Here is a 20,997-nt window from a genome sequence, read left to right on the forward strand (position 1 = left end):
GTAGGTTCTGGATATTAGCCCTTTGTCAGATGAGTAGATTGCAAAAATTTTCTCCCATTCTGTAGGTTGCCTGTTCACTCTGATGGTAGTTTCTTTAAAATTTTTTTATTTTTTACAGAATTTCACTCTTGTTTTCCAGGATGGAGTGCAATGCTGTGATCTCACCTCACTGCAACCTCCACCTCCCAGGTTCAAGTGATTCTCCTACTCCAGCCTCCTGAGTAGCTCGGGTTACAGGCGTGCACCACCACATTCTATCATTCATTAACATCTGTATCCATTCCTTGAACACCAAAAGAACTTCTCTTTTCTTTCCTGTCCCTGCTCCCATCTTCCAAGTTTATAATACCGGGAATTTTAGTTCAAGACTGTAATTTTTTAAATTTACAATCTAAATTTATACTTTTCAATAAATTTTACTATTTTTCTCCTCACCATTGCTTACTGAAATCACCTCCTTCCTCCTAAATTTAGTTTTCCCTTCTCATAGAACTGTATACCAATAATTATTTCTGAAGGGTATATGCGTCATGAATTTTCTGGAATATTTTTCCCTCATTCTGAATTATCCTGGCTATATATAGATATCTAGGCTCAACTTTTTTTGTTGCTTGTTCTGTTTTTTTTTTTGAGACAGTGCCTGGCTGTCACCCAGGCTAGAATGCAGTGGCACAATCTTGGCTCACTGCAATCTCCACCTCCTGGACTCAAGCAATTCTCCTGCCTCAGCCTCCCAAGTAGCTGGGACTACAGGCACGTGGCACTACACCTGATTACTTGTATTTTTTGTAGAGATGAGTTTCGCCTTGTTGGCCAGGCTTGTCTCAAACTCTTGAGCTCGAGTGAGCATCCGGTCTTGGTGCCCAAAGTGCTGGGACTACATGCATGAGCCACTGTGCCTGGCCCAAAGTTATTTTAAATCAGCTCCTTGAAAAACTTCTCCATTGCATTCTCTCTTCTCTTTTTCTCTCTGGGATCTTTCAGGATTTTATCTTTATCCTAGAAATTTTACTCCGAGGGGGTGTGTGTGTGTGTGGGCTTGTGTGCCTGCAGGAGTGTGTGCACATGTGTGTTAATCAGGCTCAGAACCAAGTGGCTCTTTTCAGTTTGAAGATTCATGTCTTTGTTCAGTTGAGAAAATTCTAGGACATTATTTCTTCAATTAGTGCCTTCTCTCCAGTCTTTCTATTTTTTTTTTTTTTCATTTTTGAGACGGAGTTCTGCTCTGACACTGAGGTTGGAGTGCAGTGGCAGGACCTCAGCTCACTGCAATATCTGCTTCCTGGGCTCAAGTGATTCTCCTGTCTCAGCCTCCCCAAGTAGCTGCGATTTCAGGCGCCTACCACCACACTGGGCTAATTTTTGTATTTTTAGTAGAGATGAGGTTTCACCATGTTGGACAGGCTGGTCTCGAACTCTTGACCTCAGGTAATCTGCCTGCCTTGGCCTCCCAAAGTGCTGGAATAACAGGCATGAGCCACTGCACCTGACCCAGTCTTTCTATTCTCTACCTCTGGATCTTCTATGGATGAACGTTGAAAGTTCTGGGATCTCTTCTCCATTTCCTTTATTATTTTCCTTTCATACTTTCTATTTCGTAATCCTTTTCTGCTATACGGTGAAGTAGTGCCATGCCTGAACACATTTTTTCATTGGGTTGTTCCAGTTTCTCTTATTGATATGGAAAAGCTTTGTTATATATTAGAGATGGTTACTGTTAATTTATTGGGGATCCTTCATTTTCCCCAAAATTTGCCCTTTTTTTTTTTTTTTGAGACAGAGTCTCACTCTGTTGCCCAGTGCGATCTCAGCTCACTGCAAGCTCCACCTCCCAGGTTCACACCATTCTCCTGCCTCAGCCTCCCGAGTAGCTGGGACTACAGGTGCCCGCCACCACACCTGGCTAATGTTTTGTATTTTTAGTAGAGATGGGGTTTCACCGTGGTAGCCAGGATGGTCTTGATCTGCTGACCTCATGATCTGCCCGCCTTGGCCTCCCAAAGTACTGGGATTACAGGCATGAGTCACCGCGCCTGGCCTAAAATTTGCCTTTTTAAACAGTTTTTTATGGTGTCTTTTGACTTAGATGATACTTTAATTTTTACATCTTTAAATATGTCAGATCCATTGTTTATAGCCTTGGTGTAATGTCAGGAAGTGCCTATGCCAACTCAAGATGTCTTACACTGTAATATTTTCCTAAAATTTCATCTAGTTCTTTATGACTTCACGTTTTCACATTTAAGTCTCTGAATTTTTAGAATTTATTATTTTATGTGGTTGAAAGTAAGGATTTAATGTTTATTTTTCCAGATGGATAGACACTTGCCAACAATCCTTTTTTACACATCCCATCTTTTGCCCATTGTTTGGAAATGCATGCTGAAGTTTGTATATAAATTAGTCTGTTTCTTGAATTTCTATTTTGTTTCACTAATTAATCTGTTTCTATGTGTATTAATTTTTGATTGTTGCTGTAACAAATTGTCAATGGCTAAGACAACACTAGGCCCGGTGGGTCACGCCTGTATTCCCAGCACTTTGGGATGCTGAGATGGGCAGATCACTTGAGGTCAGGAGTTTGAGACCAGCCTGGCCAACATGGCAAAACCCTGTCTCTACTAAAAATACAAAAATTAGCCAGATGTTGTGGCGTGCGCCTGAAATCCCAGCTACTTGGGAAGCTGAGGCAGGAGAATCACTTAAACCCGGGAGGCGGAGGTTGCAGTGAGCCGGGATCACCCCACTGATCTCCAGCTTGGGTGACCCAAGTGAGACTCCATCTCAAAAAATATTTATATAGCTAAGACAATTTTTGAAAAAGAAGAATAAGGTGGGAGGAATGGCTCTACCATATTTCAATACTTCTTATATAGCTACAGGAATCAAGACTATATACTATTGGAAGAAGAATAGACACATAGATCACTGTAACAAAATAGAGATCCTAGAAGTAGCCCCACCCTGATTTTTTACTAAGAGACAAAAATAAGGAAGGATCATCTGCTTCACAAATGGTGCTGGAGCAGTTGGAGAGCTATAGGCAACAACAACAATAACAACAGAAAGTCCTAATGTTCATACCTTTATACAAAAAAGTGAGTCAAGTGGATCATAGATTTAAATCTAAAATATAAAACTAAAAAAGGCCGGGCACGGTGGCTCATGCCTGTAATCCCAGCACTTTGGCAGGCCGAGGTGGTCGGATCACGAAGTCAGGAGATCCAGACCATCCTGGTTAAAATGGTGAAACTCCGTCTCTACCAAAAATACAAACAAGTTAGCCCGGCGTAGTGGCAGGCGCCTGTAGTCCCAGCTACTTGGGAGGCTGAGGCAGGAGAATGGCATGAACTCGGGAGGTGGAGCTTGCAGTGAGCCGAGATCCCACCAGTGCACTCCATCCTGGGCAACAGAGCGAGACTCCATCTCAATAAACAAATAAATAAATACATATAATAAAATAAAACAAAAAACTAAAAACAAACTTTTACAAGAAAATATAGGAGAAACGTCTGAGATCTAGGGCATAGTGAATGGTTCAAAAAGTATAATACATAAGGAAAAATATAAATTAGATTTTATACAATTTAAAACTTCTGCTCTGCAAGAAATCTTGTAAAAAGGATGAAAAAATAGGGTATGATCTGAGAGAAAAAGTTTGCAAACCACATATCCAATAAAGGACTCACATCCAGAATATGTAATGGATACGTATAGTACTCTCAAAACTTGACGGTAGGCTAGGCGTGGTGGCTCACACTTGTAATCCCAGCACTTTGAAAGGTCGAGGTGGACGGAGGGCAGATCCCTTGAGGCCAGGAGTTCACGACCAGCCTGGGCAACATGGCAAAAACCCATCTCTACTAAAAATACAAAAATTAGACAAGCATGATGATGCGTGCCTGTAATGCCAGCTACTCGGGAGGCTGAGGCACGAGAATCACTTTAACCTGGGAGGTAGAGGTTGGAGTGAGCCAAGATTGTGCCATTGCACTCCAGCCTGGGTAACAGAGCAAGAGTCTGTCTCGAGAAAAAAAAATAATAAAAACCTCAATGGTAAAAAATACAAACAAATAATCCAATTAGAAAATCATGAAAAGATATGAACATACATTTCACTGAAGAGGAAACAAGCAAACAAGCACATGAAAAGATGTTCAACATTCATTTGCTTCACTAGATGCAAATTAAGATCACGATGAGGTATCACTACACACTTGTTACAATAGCTAAAATAAAAGACATAGTGACAACACCAAATGGTAACGAGGATGCAGAGAAACTGAACACCTCATTAAGTGCTGCTAGGAAGGTAAAATCTTACAGCCACTCTGGAAAGCAGTTTGGTAGTTTCTTATAAAACTAAACAATGCAATGACCATACAATTCAACAATTACACTTCAGAGAAATTAAAATTTATGCCCACCCAGAAACTTGTACATAATTGTTCATAGCAGTTTTACTTGTAATAGCCAGTAGCTGGAAATAATCAATATGTCCTACCATAAGTGAATGCTCAAACTGTGGTACATCCATCCTCTGGAATACTACTCAGTAATAAAAATGAACTATTGGCAGGGCACAGTGGCTCACCCTGTTATCACAGCACTTTGGGAGGTCGAGGCTGGTGGATCATGACGTCAGGAGTTCAAGACCCGCCTTGCCAGTATGTTGAAACCCAGTCTTTACTACTAATACAAAAATTACCCGGGCACGTAGTCACAGCTACTCGGGAGGCTGAGGCTGGAAAATCACTTGAACCTGGGAGGCGGAGGTTGCAGTGAGCTGAGACACTGCACTCCAGCCTGGGCGACAGAGTGAGACTCTGTCTCAACAACAACAACAACAACAACGACGACGACGACGACGACGACGACGAACTGTTGACACGCAAATATCAATATCTTGGAGGAATCTCCATGGAATTATGCTGAGTGAAATAAGCCCATAAAACGTTATATACTATAAGGTTTCACTTGTATAGCATTGTAGAAAAGACAAAATTGTGGAAATGAAAAACAGTAGTATAAGGGACAGCATTGCGGTGATGAAAATGTACTGTACCTTTTTTTTTTTTTTTTTCCCCCGAGAAGGATTCTCACTCTGTCACCTAGGCTGTAGTGCAGTGGCACGCTCTCGGGCTCACTGCAACCTCTGCCTCCCGGGTTTGAGCTGTTCTCCTGTCTCAGCCTCCCATGTACCTGGGACTACAGGCAGGTGCCACCATGCCCGGCTAATTTTTGTATTTTTAGTAGAGATGGGGTTTCTCCATGTTGGCCAGGCTGGTCTCAAACTCCTGACCTCAAGTGATCTGCCCACCTCGGCCTCCCAAAGTACTGGGATTACAAGTGTGAACCACTGCACTTGGCCATGTTCTGTATCTTTTTTTAATTTTCTGAAATATAAGCTTTGTTTAAAATGTAAAGAAATATTAAAAATAAACATTGTTTTTTACAAATTATAATCAAGCACTCAAAACAATTTAGGAATGTTAAACACTAATTCTTATTCAAATTAATGACATCCATAGAATATATCCTGGTGTTGGCCAGTATAAAGTTTACTTAATATTAGCATTTGATAGGCCGGGCGCAGTGGCTCACGCCTGTAATCCCAACACTTTGGGAGGTTGAGGCGGACAGATCATGAGGTCAGGAGATCGAGATCATCCTGGCTAACACGGTGAAACCTCATCTCTACTAAAGATACAAAAAATTAGCCAGGCTTTGTGGTGGGCACCTGTAGTCCCAGCTACTGAGGAAGCTGAGGCAGGAGAATGGCGTGAACCCAGGAGGTGGAGCTTGCAATGAACTGAGATCGAGCCACTGCACTCCAGCCTGGGCGACAGAGCGAGACTCCATCTCAAAACAAAAACAAAAACAAAAACTAAACAAAACAAAAAAGCTAGTATTTTATATATGCTTAACCATTGATCCTCCCTAAAATTCAATGATATCAATGATTTGACTTTATGAGGTGAAGCCTTTTATGTAATACACTAGAGATAACTTTTTCAAATACAAAACCTTTACACCAGCAAGGAAATTATGAAAACATATATAAAGTATACTGAACGGTGTGATTTAAAGGCTGTCTGTATATATAGATGCATTTCACCTTAGAAAGTACACATGCACATCAAAACACTTTCACTGAATATAGATGCCATTACATTCTCTTACATTACAAAGCAAATGGCAGGTTCATAAACGTTGTTCTATTATGTATCAACTGAAAAAACATACATTCCACAAAAAGGTTTTGAAGACACATGGGAGCAGAATGTGCCCGCATTAAGAGCAGAGCTTTTACAGGACCACCTGTCTCCAGCAGGCTCCAGGGACCACTGAAAACAGCTGCTACCCTCAGCATGACAAGATGGTCTTGTTAATGACTTCACTGGACTCTTGAATCTCATCCTGCTTGACCACCAGCAGAGGTGAAACCTGATGATGTCACCATGGGTGGGCTTGGCCAGAAGTCCATAAACTCGAAGTCGTAGACACACCTTCCAAGCATCACAGTCATTGGTTTCTTTAATAGCAATAGCATTTAATAATTCTTTTCCTCCCGGGCACAGTGTCTCACAACACTTTGGGAGGCCAAGGCAGGTGGATCACCTGAGGTCAGGAGTTTGAGACCAGCCTGACCAACATGGCGAAACCCTGTCTCTAATAAAAATACAAAAATTAGCCGGACATAGTGGTGCGTGCCTGTAATCCCAGCTACTCAGGAGGCTGAGGCAGAAAAATCGCTAGAACCCAGGAGGCAGAGGTTGCAGTGAGCCAAGATCGCGCCATTGCAATCCATCCTGGGCAACCAGAGTGAACCTCTGACTCAAAAAAAAAAAAAAAAGAATTCTGTTCCTCTTATGGCAGTTACAACATCAGAAGGTAGCTTCATGGGTTCATTTCTCAAGATAACACCCATTTTTTTCCTGAGTTTTCAGCAAGATTTTCTTCTTCTAAAACCTCGAGGGCTGCAATGACCATTCGGCAGCCTAGTGGATTGCCACCATATGTGGACCCATGTTCCCCTGGCTTAATGGTCATCATTATGCCATTGTCCCACAGTACTGCAGACACAGAGTATCAGCCCCCAGAAAGGGCCTTTCCAAGGACTATATCAGGTCTGACATTTTCATGATCAACAGCCAGCCATCTACTGGTTCTGGCCAATCCTATCTGTATTTCATCAGCAATGAACAGAACTAAGCTGGGAGCATGAGATGGGACGAGGGTAAGTAAAAAATACCACCAAGCTCACTGTTCTTATGGAGATTAAGCTGGTCTTCCTTCCTTCCTTCCTCCCTCCTTCCCTCCCTCCCTCCTTTCTTTTTTCTTTCTTTTCTTTCTTCTCTTTCTCTCTTTCTCTCTCTCTCTCTCTTTCTCTCTTTCTTTCTTTCTCTTTTTTCAGTCTTGCTCTGTCGCCCAAGCTGGAGTGCAGTGCTGTGATCTCAGCTCAATGCAACCTCCATTTCCCGGGATCAAATTATTGAGTGAGCCCAGGAGGTCAAGACCAGCCTGGGAAAAATAGCAAAAAAGCAGGGTGGTGCATGCCTGTAGTCCCCAGGCCGAGGCGGGAGGATCACTTGAGCCCAGGAAGTAGAGACCAGCCTGGACAACATAGCAAAATTGTCTCTAATAGAAAAATTAAACATATTAGTAGGGGCGGGGTGGTGTGAGCCTGTAGTCCCAAGGCCGAGGCGGGAGGATTGCTTGAGCCCAGGAGGTCGAGGGCAGCCTGGCCAACATAGCGAAACCCCATTTCTACCAACAACAAGAACAACAACAAAAAAGCATGGGTGGGGTGGCTCACCCGTGTAGTTCCCAGGCCAAGGTGGGAGGATTGCTTGAGCCCAGGAGGTTGATACCAGCCTGGCCAACAAAGCAAAAGCCTGTCTCTCCTAAAAAATGAATGAATGAATGAATGAATAAATAAATAAATAAAAATGAGCAAGGAAGAATGGCACACGCCTGTAGTCCTGAGGCCGAGGTGGAAGCATCATTTGAGGCCAAGAGATTGAGGCCAGCCTGGGCAACATAGAGAAACCTGGTTTCTACTAACATGAAACAAAACAAAACAAAAAATTACTTGGGCAGGGTGGTGCATGACTAGTCCTGAGGCCAAGGCGGGAGGATCCCTTGAGCACAGGAGCTTGATGCCGGCCTGGCCAACATAGCCAAACCTGGTTTCTACTACTAAAAAAAAAAAAAGCGTGGGCAGGGTGGTGAATGCCCTTAGTCCTGAGGCCGAGGTGGGAGGATCACTTGAGCCCAGGACGTCCAGACCAACCTGGCCAACACAGCAAAACCATCTCTATTAAAAAAGTCAAAAAATAAAAAATATTAGCGGGGGTGGGATGGTTCATGCCTGTAGTCCCAAGAACGAGGCGGAAGGATTGGCCAAGGCAGATGTAAACAACACCACAGTCACATCCCATAAGTAAATACATTTTCCTCTCTCCAGGGCTACAGGTAAAGGATGGTAATTGTGCACACCACACTTAGATTCCCTTTCAAAAATGTAATCAGAGGTTGGAGAGCCTTGGACTGTTTTCTGAATTGCAACAGATATAGAAGCCACTGAAGGATGAACGCCACAACTAAGTACAGCAAACCTCCGCAAATGTGCTAGTTTGGAAAACACTGTATCTTTCAAGCAGAAAAATCACAGATGACTATTTTTTCTTCCCACGGTTCAGACTAGAATACAGATTTTTAACCCAAGATCCAGGGACGGTCTTCAGAGAGATCAAAATCTCCTGATGACTCCTGAGGACCACCCACTTTGTCGCAGTGGTGACAAAGTGTGGCTGGAGGATGAGACATTATTGTGCAATGTCACTGCCCAAGGATGATGGACCAATCAGGGCAGTTAGTGAACTCCATCTGGCCAATCAGAAGTCAGAATAGTAGGCGGAATAAGCGAAGCTGATGTGGCTTCTATCAGTCCAGGCTCCAGGGGCAGAACCTGCTCAAAGTGGAGGTGGAGACTCTCATTTTCCCGCTGAAAGCATCCCCTGTGATTGGCTACTTTCAGTTCAGAGTACGCATGCTCTGACTTTCTCTCTCTTTCGTTTCTTCCACACTCAGAGTACGCACGCTCTGATTCTCTCTTTCGATTCTTCCAAAATCAGAGTAAGCATGCACTGATTTTCTTTTTTCATTCTTCCTACCCCTCCCCTCCTCCGTGGTGCGTTTGTTATCTAGTTTTAATAAGGAGTGTATATGAAGCAGGTCGCCATCTCAAATCCTTCCTGTCAGTTTCTAACTTTTTCAGGTATGGGATTTTTCCTAGAAACTCTGTAGTAACTTAAGAAATTTGGGCTGGGTGCGGTGGCTTATGCTTGTAATCCCTGCACGTTTGGAAGCCACAGCTGGTGGATCGCTTGAACTCACGAGGCGGAGGTTGCAGTGAGCCATGATCACGCCAGTGTATCCCAGCCTGGCAACAGAGCGAGACCCTGTCTGAAAAAAAAAAAAAAAAAAAAAAGAAAAAAGCTCACTAAAATCTTTCATGCTGGGCTGATGTGATCCTCTCACCTAGGCCTTGGGACCACAGGGGCTCAACACCTGGCTTCTGCTAATTTTTTTTTTTTTTTTTTTAGTAGAGTTGGTTTCACTGTGATTGCGGGCCTGGTCTCAAGCTCCTGGGCTCAGGCGATCCACCACCTTGGCCTTCCAAAGTGCTGGAATGGTACAGACCTGCTCCCCAACCCCCGGCTCACTTTTTGTATTTTTTGTAGATACGGGAATTTTGCTATGTTTCCCAGCCCAGTCTCGACCTCCTGGGCTCAAGTGATCTGCACGCCTCGGCCTCCCAAAGTGCTGGGATTACAGGCGTGAGCCACTGCACCTGGCTGATTGCTGCATCTTGAAACGCCCCACATTCTTTCTAAGTGATGGCGGGCTCTTATTGTCTCAGAAATTCCAGCTCTCTTCCTTCTAATAATTTACAAATCACCCAGTAATAGCCTCTAAACACGTTCATTGTAGTGATGCTCATTTCTCTTCAACAGAACCGAACCCCCCATCCCTCTGCCTGATCAGATCCATCACCAGAGAGACCATGTAATCTCTGGGACTCACTTCCCTTCCTTTATTTATTGAGTGGGGGTGTCAGAATGTCCCCACTGAATAAAATTACACAGTCACGTCCCTGCCTCCACAACAAGGGTCTGTACATCTTTTAGGGTAAGCCTAGCCCCCAGGGAAACTACTAACAACAGTAGCCAAACCCATCCCAAAGACTCAAAGCTGCCTTGCCCATAAGAAACCTGTCATCCCCAATCAATACTTCTCCCAGAGACCCTTGGCTCCCTGTTTTCATCTGACTTCTCCCCATGTTCTTACTCAGGGACTGATAAGCCCCGGATGGAGAAATGCAGCACCTGATTCCAGGTGACTGAGTGTGACTGGCCTTTACAGATTTCTCCCTCCACAGGACCAAAGGTCCTACGGCTGGAAAGACTCAGGCAGTTTCTCTTGCAGGTCAGACTGGTCCCGGTGCCATGAACAGAGACGAAGACTGTGCAAAGAGAGCTAGGGATGATGCTCAAACACCAGAGAAGATACAAAAGGTGACCTGGAGGGGGCAGAGTAGTGACCCAGGGGACAGTGTGGGGTGACCAGGTTTCTGAGGAGGGGTGAACAGAGATACTGGAGACAAGGAGCAGGGTCTCGGGGAGATCTGGAGCCTTGGGAGCCCCCCACCCTCACTCTGTCATCACCTAGCATCCTGGAGACAAGTCTGTGACCTTGCACTTCATTTGGTGACTCTCAGTCCATTCTGGAAGGTGGGAAAGGAGTCAGCCAGCAGCATTAAAGCCCTACTGTGTGGCAGGGGAGAAGCTAGGGAAGATTCCCCATGTTCTGTCAGTTAGCCACGGCGTCAGCCAGGAGGGTATATCATCCCTACTTCTGAGATCCAGCACACAAGAAGTGGCTCAATCTGAATGACAGACATGCCTAGCTGAGTCACTGCCAAAATTTCTTTTTTGTTTTTTTTTTTCTCTAGCCCTTTGATGATATTGCCAAATACTTCTCTGAGAAAGAGTGGGAAAAGATGAAATACTCGGAGAAAATCATCTATGTGTACATGAAGAGAAAGTATGAGGCCATGACTAAACTAGGTAACAGAAAGTTCTAGGTACAGACAAGTCTGGGGACATATGAGCGTCCCTTTTCCTGCTTTGCCTACTTCTTAGGCTGCAGAAAGTACCCCACATTTTCCTTTTGTGCAGGGAAAATCACAAGGCAGCTTCTGGGTGCTCTGCTCTTCTGTATCCTGTCAGGGCTGAGGGCAGGGACTGGCCACAGTGGAGCTCATACCTGTATCCTGCACGTTTCTCTCCCATGGGCGTCTTTTCTGATGAGCCCAACGGTCTCTGTGGCATCCCGGCAACTCCCTCCAGCCCCATCCCACACACACTGACCCTACCTTCTCTCGGCTTGTCTCTTTCTTTTTCTTTTTATTCTTTTTTGAGTCAGAGTCTCAGTCTGTCACCTAGGCTAGAGTGCAGTAGTGCAATCATAGCTCACTGCAGCCTCGAATTCCTGGCCTCAAACAATCCTCCAGCCTCAGCCTCCCAAAGTGCTGGTACTACAGACATGAGCCACTGTGCCAGGCCTAAGCTTGTCTCTTCAGGAATAAACATTTGGCTTCTTTCTAGGTTTCAAGGTCACCCACCCACCTTTCATGCGTAATAAACGGGCCACAGACTTCCAGGGGAATGATTCTGATAATGACTGTAACCGCGGGAATCAGGGTGAGTAGATGGGAAGGGGCTGGAAAGGGTCTCCTCAAGTCCAACTGCTTTTCAGCTCAGCTACCTGGGAAAGATCCTCAGACATTTGTTCCCTCATACACATCAGGGCTGAGTGAAAAAAAAATGCATACAGAAAGTTAACTACAGAGGCCGTTCATGTAAAATTTTAAAACATGCAAAACAAGAATATTTATTTTTATGGAAAATAAGTAAGTAGTAAATGTATACAAGCATGAATGTGAATAAAAAGACATCAAATTAAGGTGACTGGCTGTAGGTGGAGAAGGAGGGAGGGCAGGGATTGGTGAGTGCTGCACAGACAGCTTCAGCTGTGACTTGTTGATAGTGTGTTTTGTTTGTTTTTGTTTTTGAGATGGAGTTTCACTCTTGTCGCCCAGGCTAGAGTGCAATAAGACAAACTCAGCTCACTCCAAATTTCACCTCCCTGGTTCAAGTGATTCTCCTGCCTCAGCCTCCGGAGTAGCTGAGGTTACAGGCGCCCGCCACCACACCCAGCTAATTTTTAAATTTTTGGTAGAGGCGGAGTTTCATCATGTTGACCAGGCTGATCTCAAACTTCCTGACCTCAGGTGATCCACCCGACTCAGCTTCCCAAAGTGCTGGGAATACAAGTGTGAGCTACTACTCCCGGTCTGTTTGTAGTATTTCTAATATTCTGAATTAATAAATCAGACCTAACATAGCTGTGGGGTAATGTTGAGATCCGACTGGCCTCAATATTATTCCCCATACTTTTCTGTGTGTTTTAAATATTTCGTTTTTAAAGGACATGTTCTTCCTAAGCACTGTTAATGAATCAAAGGACAGTTAAGAAAATGTTACAAGTAAAAAAAAAAAAGAAAGCAAATGTTAAAACTGTAGATCTGCAAAGACTCCCCGAGTTTGTTTCATTAACAGCATGTAGGTATTGGATAGGTATCTTAGTAGTAAGGGTAGTGAACACATTATGTAAAAAAGGTTGCTGTTTCTCTGTATTTTATCAAAACCAAATAGTCTTCTCATTCCCAAAGAACCCTGATTCTTTGTGATGAGCTCAGAGGTGAGTTTGAAAGAGTGATCCCTCATCCAACACACAGAGAGCTTTCCCACTTGTCAGTAAGGAGAGATAACATGGGGTGATAAAACGACAGGTTATTGGGTAGAAATCTTTGTACATTTCAGGAATATAAAGGGGACATATGTATTTACTTGCTCTTCTGCTCTGAAAACACAGTTGTAAGACAAGGTCAGAATGTCCAAACTGTCTCCAATAGACCCCAACTAAACAGGCCAGATTCTACCACCTCCCACAATCACTATAAGAGATCTGAAAATCCAGTGCTTGAGTATCTGCCAAGTTTTTGACATTAAAGGAGTGTCTTTATACTGAAAATATTTCAGAGCCACTGGACTAAATCATCCATAGTTCATCACACATTTAAGAGCTTAATTGACATACCATAAGATTCACCCATTTCAAGTGTACAATGATTTTCAGTTGTTGCACATCTTGAGTGAATACAGTTCAGATTCCCAAACAATCAATTTAGTTATTTGGGAAAAAGTGAAAGATATGTAATGGAAGAAGATGAGACTGTGATGGGGTTTAACCCCCATTTGATAAACCATGAGATGGAAAATTCTGAACTGATGCCACAGATAAATGCACCAACCAGGACTAAACATAATTCAGAAGCAAATCTCACATAACTCCTCAACAGTGAGTGGACGGAAAACCCTCTGCTGCAGAATGCCCTTATGCGACAGAAGTCTCTCTAGAGTTTGGAAATCTTTACCAACAAAGAAAAATTCTGATGTATTCTCTTTCAGTTGAACGTCCTCAGATGACTTTCGGCAGGCTCCAGGGAATCTTCCTGAAGGTGAGTATCTCTCAAATCTAAAGGACCAGAGAACCTTTGTCCCTCCACAGATGCGAACACTGGTAAGAGTGGGAGAATATAAAAAATGCCTTCACTGCCTCCTTCTCCCCATGTCTATCACAACAACTGATGTAGCATCAACAGCTTGATAATACTAAGAGTTGTGATCCTTAATACTTCTTTTGTTTTCATAGTGATGCCAGATAGTATTTTAAACAGTTCACATGGATTCATTTATTTAATCCATAAGAAGACCTCTATGATGTTTCTATTATTATCTCCAAATAATAAAGAGTCACACACTTCGGTTGTCATCCGTATAAAAGCCATGTGACTTGGTGCAAACCTTCTAAGTCCTCTCAGCTCCAGATTCCTGGTCCATGCAATGGAAGTAAAGAATCATAGTTCATGTTATAGATCCTAATTATCAGCGACATAATAATAAAATGAGGCTGTCGTGGTACAGAGATGTTAATGAATGTTCCTGAGGTGCAGTGGCAGTGGTAGTCTAATCCAGAGCTCCAAACCATTTAAAGCTCATTCATGTCTTCATTTTTTTATGAAGTTTGGATGTTGCTCACTAGGGCTTTACCTCATAGTGCCTGCTGGAGCTTCCATTGAGACACTCACTCTTGTAACAGGAAGGACCAGCTGGTCTCTGCTGTGTTACTGGGGCCATCTGCATGGCTTAGGAATCGCTTTGACTGTTGGCCCTTCCTTACTGTGAGCTCCTTGAGGGCCTTGTCTGTACCTGGAGCATCCGGGAAGCCCCCATCCCAGCCCAGTGATCCCTCGGAGGCCCCTGAATGAGTGAGCCTACAACTGCAGATTCAACTCTGGGTTAGAGGGTATAGGGATCTAGGAGTTGGGTGGCCAGTGTGTAGACTGAATTCAAAGAAGGATCATGAAAGGTATTAGTTGTTATTATTACTACATTTAAACAATGTTTACAAGCTCAGAGAGGACTTTCCCGTAGCCTATTTTACATGTATTGTTCACTATTTCATAAGTGAGGAAGTTGAATAAAAAGTAGCTTAAGAGCCAGGCACGGTGGCTCAAGACTGTAATCCCAGCACTTTGGGAGGCCGAGGTGGGCGGATCACGAGGTCAAGAGATCAAGACCATCCTGCCCAACATGATGAAACCATGTCTCTACTAAAAATACAAAACTTAGCGGGGTGTGGTAGCTCCTGCCTGTAGTCTCAGCTACTCTGGAGGCTGAGGCAGGAGAATCGCTTAAACGTAGGAGTCAGATGTTGCAGTGAGTTGATATCATGCCATTGCACCCCAGCCTGGCAACAGAGCGTGACTCCGTCTTAGAAAAAAAAAAAAAAAAAAGAAAAAAAAAAGTAGCTTAAGGTTGTTGGTCAGTGACACATTCCAATGCAAGCAGAATTGGTATGGGTACCACTTCACTGAATTCCACATTCAATGTTGGTGCCTCTGTGGGGTGGTATGCCATATCTGGTACTGCTTTCTTTGCTGCTTAGATTAATTTCAGCAAACCATTTCTTTCCTTCTCCCTTTCCTGTATTCATCTCCCCACACTATCTTTCCCAGCAATTTTTTGTCCCTTCTCTATGTTTTTACATTTACTCTCCCAGCAGCTATCTACAAGCTTATATGGGATCCCTTGTATTTTACAGAAGCTCTTCCTCGTGTAGACCTTGTGAATTCTTAGAATGCTATTCTTCTTCAAGTCTTCTGTATACGACACTCTCAATTACATGGAGAATTTTGCTGTTTGCAAGAATGTCAGTCCTAAAAGAGTGTGAAGATAAGCATTCTAGCCCTGGAAACCATATTCACATAGGCCATTCCTTTCCCATCTAACCTCCCAGGTTTCTTCTAATTTAGGTCTATGTAACTCTCCCAGTGTTGTTGAGAGCATTAATTAAGTTAATGCATGGGAAAATGCTTTGTAAGCTCAAAAGCACTATAGAAATGTCACTGATACTGTTTATCTGTAACCTTCACATTATAAAGATCATGCCCAAGATGCCAGCAGGGGAAGGAAATGATTCGAAGGGAATGTCAGAAGCATCTGGCTCACAAAACGATGGGAAACAGTTGTGCCCCTCGGGAAAACCAAGTACCTCTGAGAAGATTAACGCGACATCTGGTAAGAGGAAGCAATTCGGGAACAACCCCTCTGGCTTCCCTGGCTATGTTCAGGTGTGTGGACTGGGTGTGTGGCATGGATCCCAGACAAGCCTGGGTCCAGGTTGGGCTGAGGAGCTCGCCCAGCTCCAGATGAGATGTTAGACATGACTTCCAGAGGCACAGACTTGAGTTGTCACTCATAGAAAAAACCACGTGACTTGGGGTAAGTCTTTCAGATTTTCTCAGCTCCAGATACTTAGTCCATAAGATGGAAATAATCATAGTTCATAAGTTGTTTGGAGGCATTAAATTAAATCTAGAAGGCCTGATGACGTGAAAGGTGCTCAAGCAATTCTATCTGTGATTACCTAGGATCATATCATACTTAGCTCAATGCCTGATACCCAATATAGATGTACTTCAGAGATATTGCTGGTTTGGTTCCAGACCACTGCAATAAAGTGAGTCACAGACTTTTCTTTTTTTTGGTTTGGTAGTGCATAAAAACATTGTTTCTACTATAGTATAGTCTACTAAGTGTGCAACAGTGTTATGTCTAAAAATGTATATACCTTAATTTTAAAATAATTCATTGTTAAAAATGCTAACAATCTTCTGAGTCTCCAGTGAGTCACACTCTTTTTGCTGGTGGAGGGAGGGTCTTGCCTCGGTGGTGATGGCTGCTGGCTGATCAAGGTGGCAGTTGCTGAAGCTTGGAGTGTCTGTGGCAGTTTCTTAAAAGAACACAACAATGAAATATGCCACATAGATTAGCTCTCCCTTTCATGAAGTATTTCTCTGTAGTATGTGATGCTATTGGATAACATTTTACCCACAGTAGAACTTCTTTCAAAGTTAGAATCAATCCTCTGTAGCTATGAAAGTCCTGTATGGCATCACCTTCCAATAGAAGGCTATTTTATCTATATTGAAAATCTGTTGTTTAGTGTAGCCACCTTCAACAGTGATCTTAGCTAGATCTTCCGGATAACTTGCTGCAGCTTCTCCATCAGGGTTTGCTGCTTCACCTTGCACTTTTATGTTATGGAGACGGCTTCTTTCCTTAAACCTCACGAACCAACCTCTGCTAGCTTCACATGTGCCTCCTGCTGCTTCTTCACCTCTCTCAACTTTCACGGACTTAAAGAGAGTTTGGGTCTTGTTCTGAGTTCGACTTTGGCTTAAGAGAATGTTGTGGTTGGTCTCATCTTCTATCCTGACCACTCAGACTTCCTCTATTTCACCAGTAAGGTTGTTTTGCTTGGTTATTCATGTGTTCACTGGAGTATTAGTATTAGTATTTCCTTCAAGAACTTTTCCTTTGCATTCACAGCTTGGCTGTTTGGTGCAAGAGGCCGAGCTTTCAGCCTGTCTTGGCTTTCAGCATGCCTTCCTCACTAAGCTTAGCCATTTCTAGCTTCTGATTTAAAGTGAGAGACATACGACTCTTCCTTTCATTTGAACATTTAGGGGCCATTGTAGGATGGTTCATTGTCCTAATTTCAGTATTCCTGTGTCTCAGGAAATAGGGAGGCCCAAGAAGAGGAAGAGAGACCCGGGACAGCTCACTGGTGGAGCAGTCAGAACACACACAACATTGGTCGATTAAGTTTATCATCATCTATGGGTGCAGCTCCTGTTACCCCCAAAACTATTACAAACAAGAGGGTGACTATAGTCAATAATAACTTAATTGTACATTAAAAAAAACTAAAAGAGTGTAAATGGATTGTTTGTAACCAAGGATAAATGGTTGAGGGGATGGATACTCGATTTTCCATGATGCGATTATTACGCATGGCATGCCTGTATCAAAGCATCTCATGTACCCCATAAGTATATACACCTACTGTGGACCCACAAAAATAAAAAACAAAAATTATTTTAAAAGACTAAAAAACAGTAAAAACAATTGCAGTAATAATATCAAAGCTCACTGATGACAGATCACATAATAGATATAATAATAATGGAAAAGTGTAAAATTGGTGAGAATTAAAAAAAAAATTGCAGCATCTGTGAAGCACTATGAAAATGAGGTGCGATAAATCAAGGTGTGCCTGTGTGGCCTTAATAAATATGTGCTGAATGAAAGGAGGTATGCGTGAATGTTCCTGTAAGTGAAGAGGTTGGGAATCTAAGCCTGACAAGGGAAGGAGCCAGAAGCTAAAACTTCAATTGGCATTTGGCCTGTATTAGTGTGGGTCTAAGGTTTCAGCCTCTCTAAGCCAGAGAATGTGAAAAACTGGATAAAGAAGGCCCATGGGCACTTGGGAGTGGGGAGGCATCTCCTGTTTTTGAGTAAACAGAGCCTAACACTCTCCAGCCTACCCAACCCTCATCTTCCAACTCTTCTCCATCATAGGACCCAAAAGAGGGAAACATGCCTGGACCCACAGACTGCATGAGAGAAAGCAGCTGGTGATTTATGAAGAGATCAGCGACGCTGAGGAAGATGACGAGTAACTCCCTAAGTGAACCTTGGACTCATTCCCCACATCCCTGCAGATGTGCTATTCTGTTATGGTACTGGTATCCCATCTTATCACTTGTTCCCCAAATCATTCCCTTCTCATAATTTTCTAGGGTACAGCATTGAGGCTGAATGATGAGATTTCCCATGCTCTTTCTACTCCCTACCCTTTATATCCAGGGATGCTCCTTACCCAGGATGCTGTGGGATCCCAAACCCGAGGTCAGCCCTGATACACGGGCCACACTTTCCTCTAGCCTAGGAATGGATAAAACAAGTGAGGAGGTCACTGTGCCATGAGCAGATGGTTCACTTCAAGGAACCGTGGAAGGCGTGTGCAGGTCCTGAGGTAGGGCAGAATCGGAGTGTGCAGGGTCTGCAGGTTAGGAGGACTTGAGTTTGAGTTGTCACGCGGTGGGAACTCACTGTCACTTACTTTCCTTCTCTCTTCTTGCCTCAGCCTCAGGGATATGACACATGCCCGTGATGAGAAGCAGAACATGGTGACCTTTCACGAACATGGGCATGGCGGCGGACCCCTTGTCATCAGGTGTATAGCAAGTGAAAGCGAGTGTTCACAACAGTGAAAAGTTGAGCGTCATTTTTCTTAGTGTGCCAAGCGTTCCATGTTAGCATTTCCATTGTCGTTTCTTGCAGTGTGCCATTCTGTTAGATATTAGCATTTTCACTGATCAGCAAGACATACTTAATGCATATTTTGGTTTGTGTATCCATGCATCTACCTTAGAAAACAAGTATTGTCAGGTATTCTCTGCATAGAACAGCACCACCCTCCTCTCTCACCAGATGTGACTACTGAGGGCAGTTCTGAGTGTTTAATTTCAGATTTTTTCTTCTACATTTACACACCACACACACACACACACACACACACACACACACACCAAGAACCACTATAAGCATCTCCCGTCTGCTTTTCCCATTGCCGTGCATCCTGCTCAAGCCTCGCTCACTCCGTTTCCTGTTCAGCATGTACTCCCCTCATCCAATTTCCCTCTATCGAGTCACTGACGGTTAATAAACATTTGCAAACATTCCCCAGTTATTTGCTCCTCTCATTATTGTGCACACAGCTCTGTGTACATGTGTGAATATTTCTTTAGGAAAGATTCTTAGAAGTGGAATTGCTGCGTCAAAGGAGTCATTTATTTAACAAAAACCTAATGAGTGTGAACTGGTATTGAGCGCTGTTCTAGGTGCTGGAGAGACATCAGGGAACAAGGCAGACAGATGTTCCTGACCACCATTCTAGTGGAGGATGTTTCCAGTTGTTGTCTTTGTTTGTTTGTTTCTTCTAGAGATGGGGTCTTGCTCTGTCCAGACTAGAGTGCAGTGGCACGATCATAGGGTAATGCAGCCTTGAACTTGTGGGCTCAAGCGATCCTCCCACCTCAGCCTCCAGAGAAGCTGTGACTACAGGCACGCACCATCATGTTTCACTAATTTTTTTGGGTTTTGTCAGGAAAGTCTCGCTCCATTATTTTAGAACACATCATTGTGTGTGAATGGAGACATTAAGGCTCCATTCACACACAATGGACTTGAAACACCAGCCCCAGGTGGAGGCAGGATGAGAGCTGTTTTGACCGTCCGTAGTCCATCACCTTGGCCTCCTGGTCCTCCCCAGCCTTGGAAGGAGGACACTATCATCATTATGCCTATATGATAGATGAGAGACGGAGTCCCAGACAGATGGTAGGTGTCTTGTCACAGGTCCTACAGCTGGCAGGTGCAGGAGGGGCTGAATTTGGAGCTCACTGACTTCAGAAACATTACGGAGGACAGGTGTGTGTAATGGAGGGAGGGAGAATTGAACAAGTCCCGGATTCTGCCCCCAATCACAATGTAGAGGCTGTGGGTTCATTTACCCAAGACAAGGAGTGCTAGCAGAGACAGAGTACAAGGATGGACAGGCAGTCATAGTCACAGCAGGGACAGTGGGAGACAGAGATATGCAGGGTGGGCAGAAGAGGGGCAGGCAAAGAAGCAGGGGAGACCCAAGGCCATGTGTGGGCTGTCACAACCACCAGAGGGACAGGGTGCCAGGAAGGAGGTTGTGGAGCTCCATGAGCAGCAGAAGTTCCCCAGATCTGTGAGCATGTCCTGCCTGGCACTGCAGGAAGAGGTGGCTGCCACCCAGGTCAGTGTGGACGTACCTCTACCTGTGTCTCAGAGGAGACAAATTCTATTTTATCCCAATATAGTTCTGTATTACACAAATGTAACATTCCGATACTAGATATTGAGTGCCTTATCCTCCATGCAAATAGAGGAGAGCATGCCCCAAAAGAGATACCGAAGGATTTGATTTTTCTTTCTCCCTGGGATGATAGGATCCATAAGTTGGGTCCCCCAGCCCACAAGACAGGTGCAAGAAAGGGTGGCTGGAAGATTGTGAGTCATGACAGGGAACATTTTTCCTTAGGTTCCTTGGGTATATAAAGCTCCCGACTATCTATCGTGGACAGATAAAGAGTGAACATGGTCCCCTCTCCACAAATGCGATTTTCTCCTTCATTATTACTGTGAAGGGCTGAAGTTACACCAAGTCCTGATATATTACTTTTTTGTGTTGTTTGAGACAGGATCTCACTCTGTCGCCCAGGCTGCAGTGCAGTGATGCAATTACAGCTCACTGCAGCCTCGATCTCCCAGGCTCAAGGGATTCTCCCACTTCAGCTTCCATTCTAGCTGGGACTACAGGCACACGCCACCACACCCAGCTAATTTTTGTATTTTTGGTAGAGAC

The 20,997-nt window shown here is 43.8% G+C and overlaps 1 protein-coding gene and 1 pseudogene across 3 annotated transcripts; one reads left to right on the forward strand and one right to left on the reverse strand.

Annotated features, from left to right (window-relative positions):
- Positions 1-9,170, reverse strand: part of LOC105547751 — a 23,364-nt pseudogene extending 14,194 nt beyond the window's left edge.
- Positions 9,082-18,220, forward strand: LOC105547737 (protein SSX3-like). 3 transcript variants are annotated; one of them, XM_011991438.1, is made up of 8 exons: positions 9,082-9,141; positions 10,495-10,583; positions 11,021-11,135; positions 11,676-11,771; positions 13,602-13,651; positions 15,638-15,773; positions 17,277-17,354; positions 18,120-18,220. In XM_011991438.1, the coding sequence occupies exons 2-8, from the start codon at positions 10,515-10,517 to the stop codon at positions 18,218-18,220; spliced, it is 645 nt and encodes a 214-aa protein (XP_011846828.1). In that variant the 5' UTR covers positions 9,082-9,141; positions 10,495-10,514. The 3 variants fall into 3 exon arrangements, with proteins under 3 accessions (XP_011846828.1, XP_011846829.1, XP_011846827.1); XM_011991439.1 differs by lacking the exon at positions 17,277-17,354; XM_011991437.1 differs by lacking the exons at positions 9,082-9,141; positions 17,277-17,354 and adding an exon at positions 10,753-10,860 and having other exon boundaries at positions 10,515-10,602; positions 11,022-11,135.
- Positions 18,221-20,997: the final 2,777 nt, after the last annotated feature.

The sequence above is a fragment of the Mandrillus leucophaeus genome, unplaced genomic scaffold, assembly GCF_000951045.1.
Source record: "Mandrillus leucophaeus isolate KB7577 unplaced genomic scaffold, Mleu.le_1.0 Scaffold395, whole genome shotgun sequence".
NCBI lineage: Eukaryota > Metazoa > Chordata > Mammalia > Primates > Cercopithecidae > Mandrillus > Mandrillus leucophaeus.

Coding starts and splice junctions, on each gene's coding strand:
- LOC105547737 (XM_011991437.1), top strand. CDS start 10,515: ATGAACAGAGACGAAGACTGTGCAAAGAGAGCTAGGGATGATGCTCAA. Junction 10,861..11,021: donor TGGCAGGGGAGAAGCTAGGG/AAGATTCCCCAT, acceptor TTTTTCTCTAGC/CCTTTGATGATATTGCCAAA. Junction 11,772..13,601: donor CTGTAACCGCGGGAATCAGG/GTGAGTAGATGG, acceptor ATTCTCTTTCAG/TTGAACGTCCTCAGATGACT.